General features: G+C 35.6%; 1 protein-coding gene and 1 pseudogene across 8 annotated transcripts in view; one reads left to right on the forward strand and one right to left on the reverse strand.

Moving 5' to 3' along the window:
- The window catches only part of PTPN13 (protein tyrosine phosphatase non-receptor type 13), a 208,497-nt gene that overhangs the window by 103,904 nt on the left and 86,948 nt on the right, over positions 1-17,645 (reverse strand). For all 8 annotated transcript variants that reach the window (XM_035004583.1, XM_035004587.1, XM_035004584.1 and 5 more), the window contains exons 4-6: positions 16,037-16,102; positions 13,708-13,893; positions 8,478-8,565 (exon numbers count right to left, since the gene is read on the reverse strand). In XM_035004583.1, the coding sequence (XP_034860474.1) occupies positions 8,478-8,565; positions 13,708-13,893; positions 16,037-16,102 (340 nt within the window). The remainder of the gene's footprint in view (positions 1-8,477; positions 8,566-13,707; positions 13,894-16,036; positions 16,103-17,645) is intronic.
- LOC118010711 lies at positions 291-3,622 on the forward strand (annotated as a pseudogene).

Below are 17,645 nucleotides of genomic sequence, written 5' to 3' on the forward strand. Positions count from 1 at the left end.
TTTCTTGTAACTCATCTTTCCCTGAACACGGATCCACTGAAGTGCAAATAAGGATAACACCAATATTTGGGCATGTCATATAAAGAACACTGAGAAAGTAACACCACAACTAGACAAAGATTGTCACAGACTTTAGCTTCTAATCTAAGATAATTTAAAACTGATAAACACATCTATATTATAGTATTTTAGGAGTAAATTACATTCTTAAACAAACCACATATTGAAACTCATTAGTTTAAAATTTTATTAAAAAATAGAGAACAGAGATATTCTTGAAAATAGAATACATGAGGTAAAAAATAAGAATTGAAAGGACTTAAGGATCATACAACCATAGATGAACTCAACAACCTGCCTTCTTTTATACTGCCTTGACTCCCAACAAGTAGCCAAAACTTAGAGAAAACCAAACAAGTGAGGGTTTTGGCAACATCATAAATTCATAGTCAAAAGCCTTGGACACTCAACATCAATGTGTTAACAGTAATTTCACTCACTCTCCATAATGCTTCACTTTCCCTCATTCTTCAAATTCCCCACATTAATTCCCTCTTCTTTTTTCTGATAATTTTCTCTCATATTTCATCAAGAAAACAGAATCTTTCCAAAAAGAACTTCTCATTTTCCCATGGCTAATTCTATACATCTACCCCTGTCTGCCAATCTTTTCCCTTGTCTCAAAAGATGCAATTTTCTACCAGTTGAAGCCTGATTCCCAATATGTGTTCAATCCCCCTCTTATTTTACGTTATCAGAGATTTTACTTCTTTGGTTAACGTCTGCCCTCGATCTTAATTAACCCCCTTTTCTACTGAGTCATTGCCATTAGTATACAAACGTGCTTTAATATTTCTATAATAAACAAAACCTCTCCCCTGTTAACACATTCCCTTCTAGCTCCTGCTGTCTCCGATTTCTTCTTTCCCATTAGTATTCTACTCACTTGAGTCAACTTCCAACTCCTCCACACCTTGGCAACTCTCACTGTGTCAAACTAATGGCCTCCATGTTGCTAAACCCAACAGACATTTTGCATCTATATCCTACTTACCTCTCAGCAACGATTGATGGTGATGACAGTTACTTAATGAAGCACTTTCCTCTCTTTACAAGACTGGTTTTCTTCTACTTCTTAGACTGCTCATTCTTAGTCTTTGCTTTTTCCTCCTCTATTGGATATCCAAATGTTGGATTTCCTCAGGTACCAGTTTTAGAACCCTATCTTTTCACTCTCTTCTTGTATAATTTCATCTACTAACAAGGCTTTAAATAATTAACTACATACAGATAACTCCCAAATTTATATTCTTGGCACCAATGTCTTCCGGGAGCTCCAATCCCATATAATTGAGACTTCCACTAGCATATCTTAGAAGCACCTCAAACTGAACATGCTTAATACTATTTCTTGTTTCCCAAAACCAGAGATATCCATTCAACCCCAATCTTTCCAATTTCAGTAAGTGGCATCACTATCCAACTGATTGCTCAAAACAGAAATATGGGCATGATCCTGAAATCCTTCATCATCCTTACTGCCTGTATCAAATCCATCAGAAGTGCTGGTTATTTAACTTCTCAAAGATATCTTACTCCAAGTGATTATTTGCATTTTCATTGGCATCACCCTATACCCAGTTAACATTATCACTTGACTAGAAAACTGCAATGGCTTCTGGATAGGCCTCCTTTCTTCACCCAACTACCTCTCTACTCAGCAGCCAGTGTTATCTTCTCAAAATATAAATTCCATGACGCCACCACCCTTTTAAATAAGTCTCAAAGGCATACTATCGCACTCAAAATAAAAACAAGACTCCTTTCAGATCTGCCATTTGAATCTTTTTTAGTCTCCTCTCCACTTCTTTCATTCCATCCAGGCCACAGGTTTTCCTATTAAGCTCTCTTATATGTTAGGACCTTTTATACATACTGTTTTCTATGCCCTGAATGGTCCAGACTTTTCTCATAGTTAGTTGTTTCTTATTCTATACTTTTATTTTAAATATAACTTCTTCAGTGAGGACTACCCCAACCACTAATGAAATAATCACTTTCCAAGTGTATCATGAGTCTATTGCATTTCTAACAGGTAGATTTATCATTCTCTTGTAGGTTATTAGTATTTACTAACAATATATTAATGGGCCATGGTATCCTAAAAGAGCCATGTCTTCTCACCAGCCATATGAGACTTAAAACTAATTGCTAATAAGGTGGCTCTTGGATAACTACTGCTCTATAAATGCTAGGTTTTTGCTTTATGCAAATTAGTAGATATAATATTTCAGTTCTTATTTATTAGAAGTCCAGAAAGTTACACTTGATCTTAGCCAAAAGGCCAAGAAGTGATTTAAAAAAAAGTCCAGAAAGTTAAAGAGAAAAAAAAGTCCAGAACATTACCATTTTTAAGTTCTGTAAGGTAGTACAAAATTATAATAAAAGTAATTCATTTAAAAGTTTGCACTACCTTTCTACTCTGCTTCTACAAAATATGCCAAATTTAACTGTTTCTCAATTTGCTCTACATGCCTGAAAATCACATTATGATAGCCAACTTAAAGTCTCATGACCATTATTTATAAAGATGATTTTTTTGCTATAATAAGGTCTCTTCTGGTAGCCAATAAAACAAACAAACGAATAGGTAAATAGGAAGAGGAAGAAAGAAGGGGTGGGGAGGGATTGATACTCCTGAGGAAAATGGGCAAAAAACTGTGGAGGTGTGAAACAAAGTTCAGAGGGCTATGTATATACTTGCTACAGATGGTCTGAAGTAAAATTGTAAGAGCTATGAGCCACAAAAGCATTAAAGGTTTAGAAACTGAGTGTGGATCACCTTTTGAAGGAAGAAAAAGGAAGTGGTAGGAAAGAGATGTTTGGGCCCCACAGGCCTGCACCTGCCTGAGGGTCAGGAAGGCCAGTCGTGCCTGATAGTGGGAGGTAGTAACCCCCGCTTCTCTTCCGCAGGTGGGAGAGTTAGACAGACTCTCAAAGAAAACACAGTGAAAGATACTGATATCAAGAGACTACTGTATACCCATCTTTTATGCATATTTTCAATGATCCTAAGCATCAGTCCATCATTCTTCTTGGAGAACTTCTCAATATTGGAAACACACTTGTGCACCTATTGTTTTTGTAACTACTGTCAGTCTAGTATTATATTTAGTAGTGAAACCAAATGCATCCTCTAAAAGAAGTTCATTATCATACAAGGTAACCAGATTTTTGAAATGCTGTTTATGTCATGTTTCTTCTTTCATGCAATTTTTGTTCTATACGTGCTGGAAACATTTTTATTTGCAGTTATTTTGTCTACTTTTCTACTGTACCTTGTTTATGTTTGTTAGAACCAAACATCAAAGCATGGCTAAGAGTGTTCAGTAGAAATGAAGTCACATCCATTTGGGAGAACAGTCTTCAGATCACTACAATTTCTAGCTTTATAGGAACATGGCTTGGAGCCTCTCCTAGTCCACTCGATTGGGAAGGACCGTGGCAGATACGGCCCATCTTCTGTATGCTTAGAGTGACCTCTGGCTACATGGCTGGCCTTGTGATTTCACCACTCTGGATATACCGGACTAGAAAGCAACTTACACACAAGAACAATTAATTGGATGAAAGGGAAAGAAGATATTTCTTTGTGCAGATTCCATAAAGACTGTGCAGAAATATATATGGTCTAAGCCAGGCAGTTCCATTTATAGCACTGTTTTTTATGTAGCTATAACATGATGTGCTTGTAGCTTTTAAAAAAAAATTTATTTATTTATTTATTTATTTAATTACTTACTTACTTACTTGACAGAGAGAGAGACACAGCGAGAAAGGGAACACAAGCAGGGGGAGTGGGAGAGGGAGAAGCAGGCTTCCTGCTGAGCAGGGAGCCTGATGTGGGGCTTGATCCCAGGACCCTGGGATCATGACCTGAGCCAAAGGTGGACGCTTAATGACTGAGCCACCCAGGCACCCCGTGCTTGTAGCTTTTTAAACTATGAAACCCCTGAGAGATTGTACGTTCTGGTTGAAATGAAGTATTTATAATAGGAGAGGAAAAAAAAAAAAAAGGAGAGGTGTTTGGAGCTAAGTGGTTTCTCCAGCGGGTCTAATACCTTAGGAATGGTTTTGTTTGCTTTTTGGATGAAAAAGGAGACATACCTTTATCTAGGTAACAGAGAGGTGGATTTTGGCTGGTACAAACATACCCTTTTAAAATCACATTTTCCTAATCGGCAGGAGTCTCAATGCATTTTGTCATATCAATAATACTATCTTCAGCTATACAACTGAATATGGAATTGCATGATTAACACTTCACAAGTGGATAAAATATATATAACATCACATATCATATCATGGTTGCCTTGTATTGCTAAGCACTGTTGGAAAAATTTCACTAATCTGGGAACTAAAAATGAGAGTTCAAATATAGAATCTGGCCCTTTAAGTGAGGAGAAACAGGAATCCTAGACTCATTTACTAGGTGCATAGGCTGCTAGACCAGTGAAAACCATGTACTGTTGTTAATACCAGTGCTACTTACTTACTAACTTGATTTGAGACTAGGTAAAATGCAATTTCTTCAACTGCTTTCCAAATCTTTCTAAACATGTGGTGGGCTATTATAATTACTTTATTTAACAGGCAATAAACAGCACTGAAATCATTAAGTACATCTAATAGCTGTGCTCACTACCCATTTTGATCACAGGAAGTTAATGTTATTTTTGAAGGCAATACCATTGGAGCTACTCTTAAAAGATTTCAGATAGAAACTTCTTTAATATTTCCCCATCCTGGGAGAGTTACTAGCTCCTTCCACTATTCTCACAGAGCACTTTGGCCCCCTCTTAGGACATTTCTTTCAATATATTAAAATTATCCATTATATTAGATATCTGTCATCACTCCCACTCATTTCCCCACTCCACCCCCAACTGGAACAGTAACATAAGAAACCATGTCTTACCTGTTTTTATATTTCTAATTCCTGATTAAAGACATTCCAAAACAACTCTTATGGAATGGATTGATTACATAACTTTTTGAAACCCTTTTAAAGCCAATTAAGGTAGCATAATCTACCAGAAAGATTACTGTCAAAACACCTGGGTTTTAATTCCAGCTTTACCAAATTCAACCCATGAGCTTGGGCAAGCCACTTAATTTCCATGTCTCTCACTTCCTTCATCTACAAAGCTGTGGACATCACTTATTATACCTTCTTCTTCTTTTTTTTTTTTTTTTTAAAGATTTTATTTTTATTTATTTGAGAGAGAGAGAATGAGAGACAGAGAGCATGAGAGGGAGGAGGGTCAGAGGGAGAAGCAGACTCCCTGCTGAGCAGGGAGCCCGATGCGGGACTCGATCCAGGACTCCAGGATCATGACCTGAGCCGAAGGCAGTCGCTTAACCAACTGAGCCACCCAGGCGCCCATTATACCTTCTTCTTAAAGAAGGCAGGATAAATGAACTAACACCTAATGAACTATCATGAGCTAGGACAACATAAAATTCTAAATTGCTCCTCCCTTTTGTTTCTGCTTTATTTTCCTCAGCATATCATTATCTACTCAGGGGGAATTTAAAAGTTCTTTTGAGAGGAAATCATGAAACCAGAAATCAAAAGATTTCCAATAAAAGTTCTAGATTCTGTTATTTAAAAAATCAAATTATTCAAAACAGGATAAATGGTGACTATAGGTGGATTTTCCATCTCTTGAAAAGGCTCTGAGTTCAAAGAGAGTTTACAAACAACATTAGATTTTACATACAATTACAAGTATCCAAATACAAAATGAAACCATAAACATGCTCCTTTTGGAGAATACTAGAGCTTGCTAAAAACTAATTGGGGGAAAAAGAAATAAAAATAAAAGATTTTAAAAACATAAAAAGTCTTCATAATAGAACATATTCCATTTATTTTAGTCAAATTGAAAAAAAAAAACTCCCTTTTAAAGTACACTGTGTTTTAACTATATTTGTTATATGTGACTAACATCATCCTTAATTGGATATCATCATTCACCCTTCCCCTCACACAAGACTCAAAAAACTTAAGCATCTCTTAGAAGCTAACTTCAAAATGACATTTCAGTATTAAAGAGGTTCCTCGATTCCCCATTTGTCCTCACAAGTGTATTTAAGTACACAAAAAAAGAAACATGATATTGTCAATACGCCCAAGTTCTGAAGCACTATCATGCTGATCTGATCATGGTGTAGGTTTCCGCCTTAAGCTCGGGAGGAAATGTTTGATTTCTTTTTGCTGAGTGAAGCCATTTTATCAGCACTGGCGTATAAAATAACAAAACGGGGGCAGACAGCCCACTACTTCAGGCCTTACTTTTTGTAACAGATCTGAGAGGTAAGATGTAAGGAGAGACCTTTTAAGGTCATTGACTCATAGATTAAAAAAAAGTTATTGTTAAGTTTCAGGTGAATGATCAAATCACTTAGACACAAGGCAGTATCCCTAAAATTGTTTACTTCTTTTAACCTAATTCCATATCTCACTGTCCATCTTGACATTTTCCTTATTGAAAACTATGGCCAGGAGCCTAATAAACTAAAGCTATCAGTACATAAAGGTTTCAGGTTGGTTCGCATCAAAGAGAATGCTTTTGTACCAATGTAGTGTAACAAGACTCTTTGTTGCAAGTGACCTCTGAGAGTGAAGAACTGCACTGCCCAAAAGTAACACTGGGGTCCTAGAAAATAGTTCTTCACAAGGTCACTTTTTTAATCTTAAAGTTTTTATATTACATTAGTATATGCCATTGACTATAAGCTGCTAATTGCTTGTCTGGTAATGAGTATAATTAGTACATTATGTTGATTCTGTCTTTGAGATGTGGTTTTTTACATTTGTTAAATTTGTAAATTAAGACAGCCCTTGAGCAGTACTACTGTGTAAAGCAATGGCTAAGAAGAACTGAAGAATTCTCTTTTATTACACTTGATCTCAAAAAGGCTGTTGCACTTTAAGTGTGAGGACCTCTAATTTTACCCAAAATGTAAACATAAACAAAATTTGGTTTATCTTGAGTGAGAAATCATAATTCCTTACAAATTCTCTTGAGTTTAGATATAGGGGAGATTTAATTCTCCAATAAAGGGATAGGACTAACTCAACAAATAACAAACAAGCAAATCAACTTCAATTCTATAACATGGCCATTTAATGACAGTAGGAGATGATAAAAGGGAATTCCAGAAAGAAAGTAAAGAACAGGGAAGAGAAATAAGGAAGGAAGGGAGACAGAAATGGAGAAGCAGAGAGAGTGTGAGGGAGGGAGATGGATTGCTGGAAGGGAGGAAGAATTTAGAAACATGATAAATAAGAGAGACAGAAATCATTTAAATCTAACATTCACTTATTAAAGTATGCTCATTATGTCTCCTTGAAAAAGACTCTTTCTGCTTGCTACTGACATTTAATTATAATTTTCTATTATTATTCAGTTCTGAAACAGGAGTCTGAAAATTTGATGGATTAACAAAGTGCTGCTCTTCTTGGCACCAAGGTTCACACTATATCATATCTCCAATCCGAGGATCATTTAAAATAAAGGGAAAATGAGGGCATGTGTTGTGACGAGCACTGGGTATTATATGCAACTAATGAATCACTGAACACTACATCAAAAACTAATGATGTACTATATGTTGGCTAATTGAACATAATAATAAAAAAAAAATAGAGGAAAAGATTTTTATCTGCAAGAAGATGTGTTTATATATATATTTCCTTACTATAATTATGCCTCTCTCTAGATACACATGTATAGACAGAGTCTAAAATCAACTTGGGGGTTGTGATTCCCATTAATAAAAAGAACTAGAATAGAAAATAAAGTGCAGCAAAAATAATGTTGCTTTCTGAAACTTTGGTTTTTTTGTTTGTTTGTTTGTTTTTTTAAAGATCTTATTTATTTATTTGAGAGAGAGAGAGAGCACATGAGAGGGGGGAGTGTCAGAGGGAGAAGCAGACTCCCTGCTCAGCAGGGAGCCCAAAGTGGGACTCGATCCCGGGACTCCAGGATCATGACCTGAGCCGAAGGCAGTCGCTTAACCAACTGAGTCACCCAGGCGCCCCTGAAACTTTGTTTCAGTAGTGTTTATGTTCATAAACTTTGTTTCATCTTGCTTTAAAATATATTTTTAATATAAAATTCCATGATAAAGACAATAAAGTAAACAAATATTATTGCTAAAATAACAATATTGGAAAGGAAATGATTTACTGTGGGAGTTCTGTCTTAGTAATGTTTTTTGCATAATTTTAATGGATTTATATATTAATATAGTTAGTGTTCCTGTCTATTCCCTATCTCCACTTTGCATACTTATGTTCTAATTATGGTCACAATTATCAGATTCCCAAGCCAGGTAAGTATGATTTCATTAAAAGAAACAATGAAATAAGGTTAAAACTTAAAAATTTCCTATTAATATACGCTTACCTGTTGGTAATCCTTTCCCTCTCAATCGGTCTCGAATAGCTTGGCTTCGATCAGGCTTTTGTTCACTGTTACGGGAAAGCTGATCCGTCTGTACACAGATAATCAAAAATTAAATTTGACGAAACAATCTCCCTTTCATTTTCATGGTAATTATCTACAGAATGTCACTAGTTAGACAATTTTTGTGGAGTATGGCATTGGTAAAGACACTCCACATTGGCTATTGTTAATTTGTTTTTCTTTATAGGATTTATGTAGCTCAGTTCTGGCCAATTCATCTTCAGGAAATGAAAGGCAAGACAGAGTTGTAGAAGAATTATCTGCTAACTGGGTAACAAAATTAGCCAAACTGATGTAGTTAAAATGAGTTCCATCTGAAAACAGTAAACTAGAGGAGTTCTTTTTTCCCTAATTGGTAACTACGTTAATCTCTCAAGTTCGATTATGATTTTAAAAACACATTAATTCTGCTATAATAAAGGTTTCTCCTGATTATAACCAAGCACTGAGGGTACTGACATAAATTATTTTCAAAAGTAATTTTCTAGATTTTTCCTGCCAGGAATTACATTTGAGAAATGTTTTAAACCAATGGACATATTGAGGGATGACAATTAAATTTAAATCAATGTTCCTTTGAATCTCCTTTATAATAAAATGTTTGAATAATCTTTTTTTATTATTAAAGATGTTTATTTATTTATTCATGAGAGAAAGAGAAAGAGAGAGAGAGGCAGAGGCAGAGGGAGAAACAGGCTCCATCCCTCCCTCAGCAGTGAGCCCGATGTGGGATTCGATCCTATGACCCTGGGATCATGACCTGAGCCGAAGGCAGACGCTTAACCATCTGAGCCACCCAGGTGCCCCAAAATGTTTGAATAGTCTTAAGCTTTAATAACTTTAACTGAGGGTACTCATTTAAAATAAAGCATATCATTTTCTTCCACCCTAGCTGTTTGAACCTTGGCTGCCATCATGAATGACACAGTAACTATTCAGACCAGGAAGTCCATGACCAATGGACTACTTCAGCTGAAACAAATGGTCATTGATGTTCTTCATCCAGGAAAAGGAACAGTACCTAAGACAGAAATTCGGGAAAAACTAGCCAAAATGTACAAAACCACACCAGATGTCATCTTTGGGTTTGGACTCAGAACCCATTTTGATGGTGGCAAGACAAGTGGCTTTGACATTTCGGTGGATTATGCAAAGAAAAATGAACCCAAATACAGACTTGCAAGGCATGGCCCATATGAGAAGAAAAAGACCTCAAGAAAACAGCTGAAGGAACATAAGAACAGAATGAAGAAAGTCAGGGGGACTGCAAAAGCCAATGTTGGTGCTGGCAAAAATAAATAAAATGTCTAGCAGTGAGCTGGCGATTGGACAACAGAGGAGTAAAGATTCTGCAGTGACTTTATCTGTGGTGATTATGCAGATTTTCATGAGAGGATTAATTAACAAAGAACTTTTAAAAAATTAATAAAATAAAAAAGGATATCAGAGGGGAGGTATGTGAGTTGATGGGTGAAGTACGCAAAGGGGATTAAGAGTACACTTATCGGGCGCCTGGGTGGCTCAGATGGTTAAGCATCTGCCTTCGGCTCAGGTCATGATCCCAGGGTCCTGGGATCGAGTCCCACATCGGGCTCCCTGCTCCTTGGGAGCCTGCTTCTCCCTCTGCCTCTCTCTCTCTCTCTCTCATGAATAAATAAAATCTTAAAAAAAAAAAAAAAAGTACACTTATCATGATGAGCACTTGAGCACTGAGTAATGATGTATAGAACTGTTAAATCACTATATTGTATACCTGAAACTAATCTAACACTGTATGCTAACTATACTGGAATTAAAAATAAAAAATGTATTAATGGGGGAAAAAGTGTATTACTTTAAAAAATTAAAGTAAAAGTGTATCAAATCTGATCAAATTCCACATTATAAGGGATGAAAAATTAGAACACTGGGTTTAGTTAGATGATCAAGTAGAGCAGAAGCTTCAGGAAATAAATGGAGAGATGATGATGAAGAGAAATTACTTAAATCTGACATCAAATGCATGCGTACGTATTTGCTTACAAACATATATACACAATCATTTTAATATTCCTCCATTAGTGAAACTTGCTTGAAACCTACTTATGGTAGTAGTTTAAGGTAGTATATTCAAGGTATTATGTTTCCTACTTCTAAAAAGACTTAAATGGAAATATTTCTGGAATGATGTCATCCTTTAAATTACATAAATGATATTAGTAGTGTATTGCACTATGTTGTCAGTAACTTAAGAGATAAGGCACATCCTGCATCTTTGGGAATCCCTGCATTGACAGTACTATTAGTAATAGCTGCCATTTATTGAGCAATTACTATAAAGCAGGCACTGCTTTAGGTGCTTTACATAGTTTATTTAATCCTCAAAACCCCTTATGTGGTAGGGTTATTATCCTTGTACTACAGACAAAGAGAGAAATAGCAAAAAAAAAAAAACAACCCCAAAACAACAACAACAAACTTCTAAGAACCTTGAAGCAGCTCCTCAACATTGAAATAATTATCTTCACAACTGTTCAGTAACACGAGTGGATGGTATGTGTTACTATTCCTATTTTACAGATAAGTAAAATCGAGGTCAAAGATGCCGTAACATTAAATCAGTAGAAGAACCAAGACAAGTAAGCTGGCCTGCTGACTTTATACTCCATGCTAATTTACTTTCAGTAGATAAGAATTATGGTCCCTTGAAATGAATTTCACCCTGAACAAAAGACTAAGTCATTCTCTTGGCTCCTGGAGGCAACAACAGCTTCAGAGGAGCAAAATGGCTAACAGCTTGGGCTTTGGGGTCAGAGAGATCCAGGCTCCAATTGTGTCTGTCATTTACAAAGTGCATGGTCATGGGCAGATTATTTAATCTTTCTAAGCTTTAGTTTCATTATCTCTAAAACGAGGGTAATCTGAGACTGTTAGGACGAACAAATGTGGACAAGCACATAAGCCATTTAGCACAGTGCCTGGCATAAAACAAACAAAAAAAGGTAGCCGCCAAGGCTCCGACTATTGGGTGATGTCCAGGAGACTAGCAAGAGCAATAGAAAGAGAAGGGGAACAATGTTAGTTCTTCTTAGTAGACATTTGCCTCTGGAAAGGCAGGGTATCCATATACTAATTCGACTGACCTTTCTATTCTTCTCTCCTACTAAACAATCCCACAACACACCCCATATCAGACTTAATACTGTTCCTCAAACATACCCCGCTCTTTCCTATTTCACAGCATTTATCCAGGCTTGCTTCCCTCTGCCTAGATTACCTTCTATCAGACTACTGGATCTAGTTCAAAGTGCTATTTTTCAATGCAGTCATAACTTGTATCCTTCCCCTCAAAACTTCATAGCTTTAAAAATTCTTCCTATGTTGCTTTTCATACTTTCCTCTGCATTTTATAATTAACCAAATGGTTGTAGAACTTTAAATAAGAGCTCTTTGAAGGTAGAGCAAATATTTTATTAAGTTGTATCTTCTGTAGTATCTAGACAGGTTTCATATATAGATGAGCAATATTCGTTACTCTAATAAACTGGCTTAAATACTAAATGTAAAGAGACGGAGATCTTTTATCTAATATGGGCAACTATTAGAAGGACAATAGAATTCCATGGAGGAATATTTCTTCATTAAAAGAAGGAAGAAAAAATAATTCTAGCAATTTTATTAAAGGGATGAAATCAGCAAGACAAGTCTTAGAGGAGATGTGGTAAAACAGAAAGATCCCTGGACTAATAGGAAATATATGTCCCATAAGCTGTGTGAGTCTCAATTTCCTTATTTAAAAAGTGAAGGAATTAGTATTGATCACTTTTTCTCAAAGGAAATTTTATGTAACATTAGTATTATGAAAAAATCTGTAAAAAAAAAAAAAAAAAGACCCAAATAAGTTTGGGAAATGTTTTACCTACATGCGTATCACTCTTGAAGGTGAGTAATATAGTCTAGTGTATTAAAGGCTCTGAGAAGTTCTGCAGTGAAAATATATTTTAATTTCTCTTAAATAGGTTTTCCTCAAACTTATTTGATCACAAAGGAATTTTTAAAAACAAAACTGTATTTGATAATATGTAGGAAACTTTGTTCTGGATACAGGGCTTTCATAGATTTTTAGTAGCTTTACCTTTGTTAAAAAAAAAACTCAGATGCAGGAATATAAACAAATAAGTAAATTAGAACTGGAGAAGCTCTAGTTAAGGAGGGGAAATAAGCAGCCAAGAACCCATTCACTCAGCCTCTACTACCTATATTCCTTTCACTTCAGAAGTACCAAGGTACAGTTTACAAACCATTTGCCTGGAAGAATCTATGAGACTGTTTTGTGTCAACTAGCAAATTGCACAGAATATGGCCCTCCAGCCATATAACATCCTGGTTAAGATGGCAAAACCCCTAGGAAGAAGAAGTGAGAAGCCATCAAGAACACTGTGACAGTGGCAGATGTGTAGTGCACGCAAAGAAGAAGGACCTCACTCAGGTACCATAACTCTAATGTGTAAGAGCAGATAAAGTTATCTAGATCAGGTATCAAAAACCAAGGAGTATCCAAGTACTATATATTCATGTCTTTTTGTCCCAGATAAAGTATAACACAAAATTTGCAGAGGTGGGACTATAGATACAGGGTTTGTTATTCTTGGGATTCTTTCTATCTATGACGAGAGAGAACGGGAGAGTCCAGGTCTTGGGGCAATCTAGCAGGAATACAAGCATGTATCACCCCCTTCACACCAGGTGACAGTGTCCATAGAAGGTGGGGAGAGTTTTGGGAATACTCAAGGGGTCCAGACAAGTAAGTAGCCAAGAAAGAAGTATAAAGCAACAGAAAGTGCATTATTAATGCTAAAACCCATCTTGTATGTCAATGTATTTTTTCACAATAGACAGAACCACTTGCTGGAAGCTCCTTACGATGTAAGAAAGGAGGCAAGAACAAACATTTTCAGCTCTAACATGTCCTAAAAAAAGACAAATTCTCATAAAATCTAAGAGACTAAGTTACTGCACCGAGCTTCTAAATTTTAAGTCATGTTTCAAATAAACAATTAACATTAGAACAAGGAATTTAATGTACTGTTCCCTAGTCTTCATTGAGAAAATGCTACCTACAGTATCTTTAAAAAAAGTTTTGCTAAATTTTAAAATATGACTATATATACCAGTTGGAACTGTAGCTTACCCCAGAAAGATTTCCCAGAACCAGTTTTACCAACTGCTTCACATAGGAAAATGAAGGTGCACAATTGCTATTCCTAATATGGGCACTGCAAGCATCCAGAACAGTCCGAACAGAAACTCGAGCGTAAATAACATCTTCACACATTCCAAGCAGGATGCTGTTGAGATGATCTCCAAGCTTGATAGGCTGAATATAAAGAAAGGAAAAGCAACTTTGAAAAGTGTATGTACATCTTATCCAACATGAGACAAGCCATTTCAGGAGTCCCAGGAACCACACCAAACACACTGCAAATAATTGGAGGAAAGGAACTCCTTATCTAGCAGCATATATATTTTACTACATTTTACCTTTTCATAACCCCAAAAAAATTATTAGCAGAAGATGGTTAATGTAACTCTCCCAAGATAGGAAGTGTTACAGAAAAATTCAGGTGTTTTGTTTTTTTTTTTGTATGATAAAGAAATGGAATTCCTCAGTTATTCAAGTATTTTGGTAAGCAGTTCTCTGAGTGAGTGAGTGAGTGTGTGTGTGTGTGTGTACATACATTTTGGGTGAATAAATGATTTCCTAACAGTCAAAAAAATGTAATATATTCAATATATTAAATATAATTTGACACTGATGATAACTTAGATTTCAAATACTACAATGACTTAAGATCATTTAAATATAAGTTCTCATTATGCTGGTGAAACACAGAAAGTGTAATGTAAGATTTTTTAATTAGTTGACATGATTTATAGAATATTCTATCCAAATGTCCAATAAGTATACTTAAAAATGCAAATTAAAACCACAAAAAGAAGCCACTACACAACTCAACAGAATGGCTAAAAATAAAAAGACTGATAATTTGAAGTACTGATAACAGAAAAGCATTGTTTGGTGGGAGTTTAAACTGGTACAACCACTCTGATTAAGCAGGCTTTTCCTGTGACCCTTCCTTTCCACTTCTCATACATTTGGGTATTATGTCATCCTTTAGATCTCAGCTTGGATGCAATGCGCTTTAGTAAACTCATCCTAATCCTCTAAGTCTAGTTAGAGGCTCCAACTCTGGTTTTCCACAGCACCCTCCATTTCCCTACCATAGCATTCACGCATTGTTATAATTGTCTAATTTTTTGCCTTGTACCCTGGATGGACCCCACAGTCATGGGCCATTACATTCCTAATGTCTAGTACAGTGTCTGACATAAGATAGGGGGCTGAATGCTTTTGAAATGGTTATTTAGTATTTGCAAAATGATTATGATTTCTGACAGCAAAATATGAGTGAAAGCTTATGCTTTCTCTTCAATTTATATATTATTGATATTTACTTAATTTTTGGCTATCTGAAGAGTATAAAATGTTAACCATAGGTTGTGATCACATTTTACACCTAAATTGGGTTGTACAATATATGACACCAATATTTCCAGTAATAATTTAACTTTCTCACCTATATTTATAAAATTGAAACTGAGGAGAGAAAGTAAATACACAGTATTTTTCATGATACAAAATGATACCAAACCAAGTTGAAGATGTCATCCATCTTTCATGGATCTTAGGATGTCTGAATTTTAGAATAAAAGCCTAAAATGCTTGTTACTTCTTAATTTGATGAAACAAAAAGAAAACAACCCTTATATTTTTGTTTTTGATTTCTAAATGCCTAAAATAAAACCTAATTCTGCATGTTACATCTTTGCTTTGATGAAATACAGTTCTTAAATTTTCAATTACAATTTATTATTTTTTTTTATATTGGGTCTTTAGGAGTCAATTATTTTAGAAAATAAGGACTAGAAACAGCCAAAGGTCATCAGAACCAAAAACTTCAGAAAGTGTTGCTTTAATGTTGGTGTCTACTTCCATAGGCTTAGTGAAGTATGATTTTGAAGTGTTAAGGAAAAAAAGTAATGAAGTATAAACTATATTTTGAGACACACTTAGAGCTATTATTCCTATGTGTCTGCATCAAAAAAGGTTATCACTTTAGTTCAAGAATTAATCATCAACATTTAGGATCCCTCTTATCAGTCATTACATTAGAAGAAATACAGTGGACTCCCATTTCTCTTGCTATAATTTTTGAAGGGGCCATTACATTTCACAGACTAAATTGCATGTAGACAGTAACTGCTCTAAGTCTAAGAACATTCTGAGAATAATAATGCCTTTAGTACTTTATTATTTCATGCTGAGAATATGACATTATTAATGTGAACAAACAGCATAGAAATGCTGGTATGCCTGATAACTTGCTGTAGAACATAAATATACAAGGAAGAGCTTTCTAAAAAGGGTAAAGTTGTACAGATGTGACAATTTGACTTACTTGGCTCTGGGGTACTTCGTGATCAGCCCCCCAATACAATGTCATTCCAAGAGAATAAATATGGATCTAGGAATAGAATTTAAAGAATCATTTTATGGTAAAATAAAATTTAAAACTTTAGCAAGTACTAAAAAAACAATTTAGTGAGTACTGTATAGTCATGACTTTTTTTTTTTTTTTGGTCCCAGATAAAGTATAACACATGATTTGAGAAAAATCGTCATTTCATATTTTACATAAATGTGAGAGCTTAAAATAGAAAAGAATGGAAATTATCAGAACAGATTTTTCCCCATAATTCCCCAGCCTATCATCTATGAATAATTTTGTTACTTCTTATTTATTTTAAAGTTTCTTTATGCAAACTCATGCAAATATATTTTCTTTCTTTTTTCTTTTAAATTAAGTAATCTCTATGCCCAATGTGGGGCTCGAACTCATGACCCCAGGATCAAGACTTGCATTCTCTATACACTGAGACAGCCACGTGCCCCACAAATACGTATTTTTATGAATGCCAGAAGCTTTAAAAATTACTTTGCACTTGCATGTTTAACAAGAGATACATGTGATATCATTTTATACATGCAGGTATTTCTCTTGAGTTGATTCTCTGAGATTATGGATTAAAGGGTAAATCATCTGTAATTTTGATACACATTGTTGGATTCCCCTATACAGAATTTGGGGATGCAAAAAATCCATTTTGCATTTCTGCCAGCAACATATAAGAGATTTTTTTCACAAGCCTTATCTATAGAATGTGCTACAAAGTTCTGATTTTTGCCAATGTGAAAAGAGAAAATAATCTGATGGAAGTTTTTTTTTCTTCCCCACTGAAGTTCTGATTAGCATTTTTCTTTCTAAGAATGGATGGGGTAACAGATGGAGAAAGAAGCTGGGTGAAAAAAGATTTTTTTGCATTGTTTGCATGCTTCTTAAAGATTAGACAAATAACAACACATTTTTATGTTGATAGGAGTGATCCAACGGGGAAAACTGGAACTGCAGGAGAGAGAAGAGGTTGTTGGGAGAAGACTGTTGAGTAAGTGGGAGGAATGGAAGCTAAACCACAAGTAAAGGAGTTGGCTTTACGGAGGAGCATGCATGGTTCATCTGGGGTAAGGAGACAGAGAAGATGGGAATTTATGTGAGAGATCTGGTAGTGGGATCCTGGGAAAAGTTGCTCCTGACTGCTTCTACTTCTTTCCTGTGAAACAGGAAGTGAGATGAAAGTGAAGACAGTTTGGGGTGCCTGGGTGGCTCAGTCGGTTAAGCGTCTGCCTTCGGCTCAGGTCATGATCCCAGGGTCCTGGGATCAAGCCCCGCATCGGGTTCCTTGCTCAGCGGGGAGCCTGCTTCTCCCTCTCCCCCTGCTTATGTTCCTGCTCTCTCTCTCTCTCTGTCAAATAAATAAATAAAATCTTTAAAAAATAATAATAAATTTAGAAAGTGAAGACAGTTAATCTCATAAGTAATCATTTCCCATTTTTCCTCCTGTTAAGAAATTCAGAGCTAAACTTTTAGCCCACCTCTATCAATATTGCATAATCTTACTATGTGCATTTTTTTTGCACCAGTCTTAACTCCAGCACTGTCTTATTTTCTT

The sequence above is a fragment of the Mirounga leonina genome, unplaced genomic scaffold, assembly GCF_011800145.1.
Source record: "Mirounga leonina isolate KUSES-001 unplaced genomic scaffold, KU_Mleo_1.0 Mir_129, whole genome shotgun sequence".
NCBI classification, from domain to species: Eukaryota; Metazoa; Chordata; class Mammalia; order Carnivora; family Phocidae; genus Mirounga; species Mirounga leonina.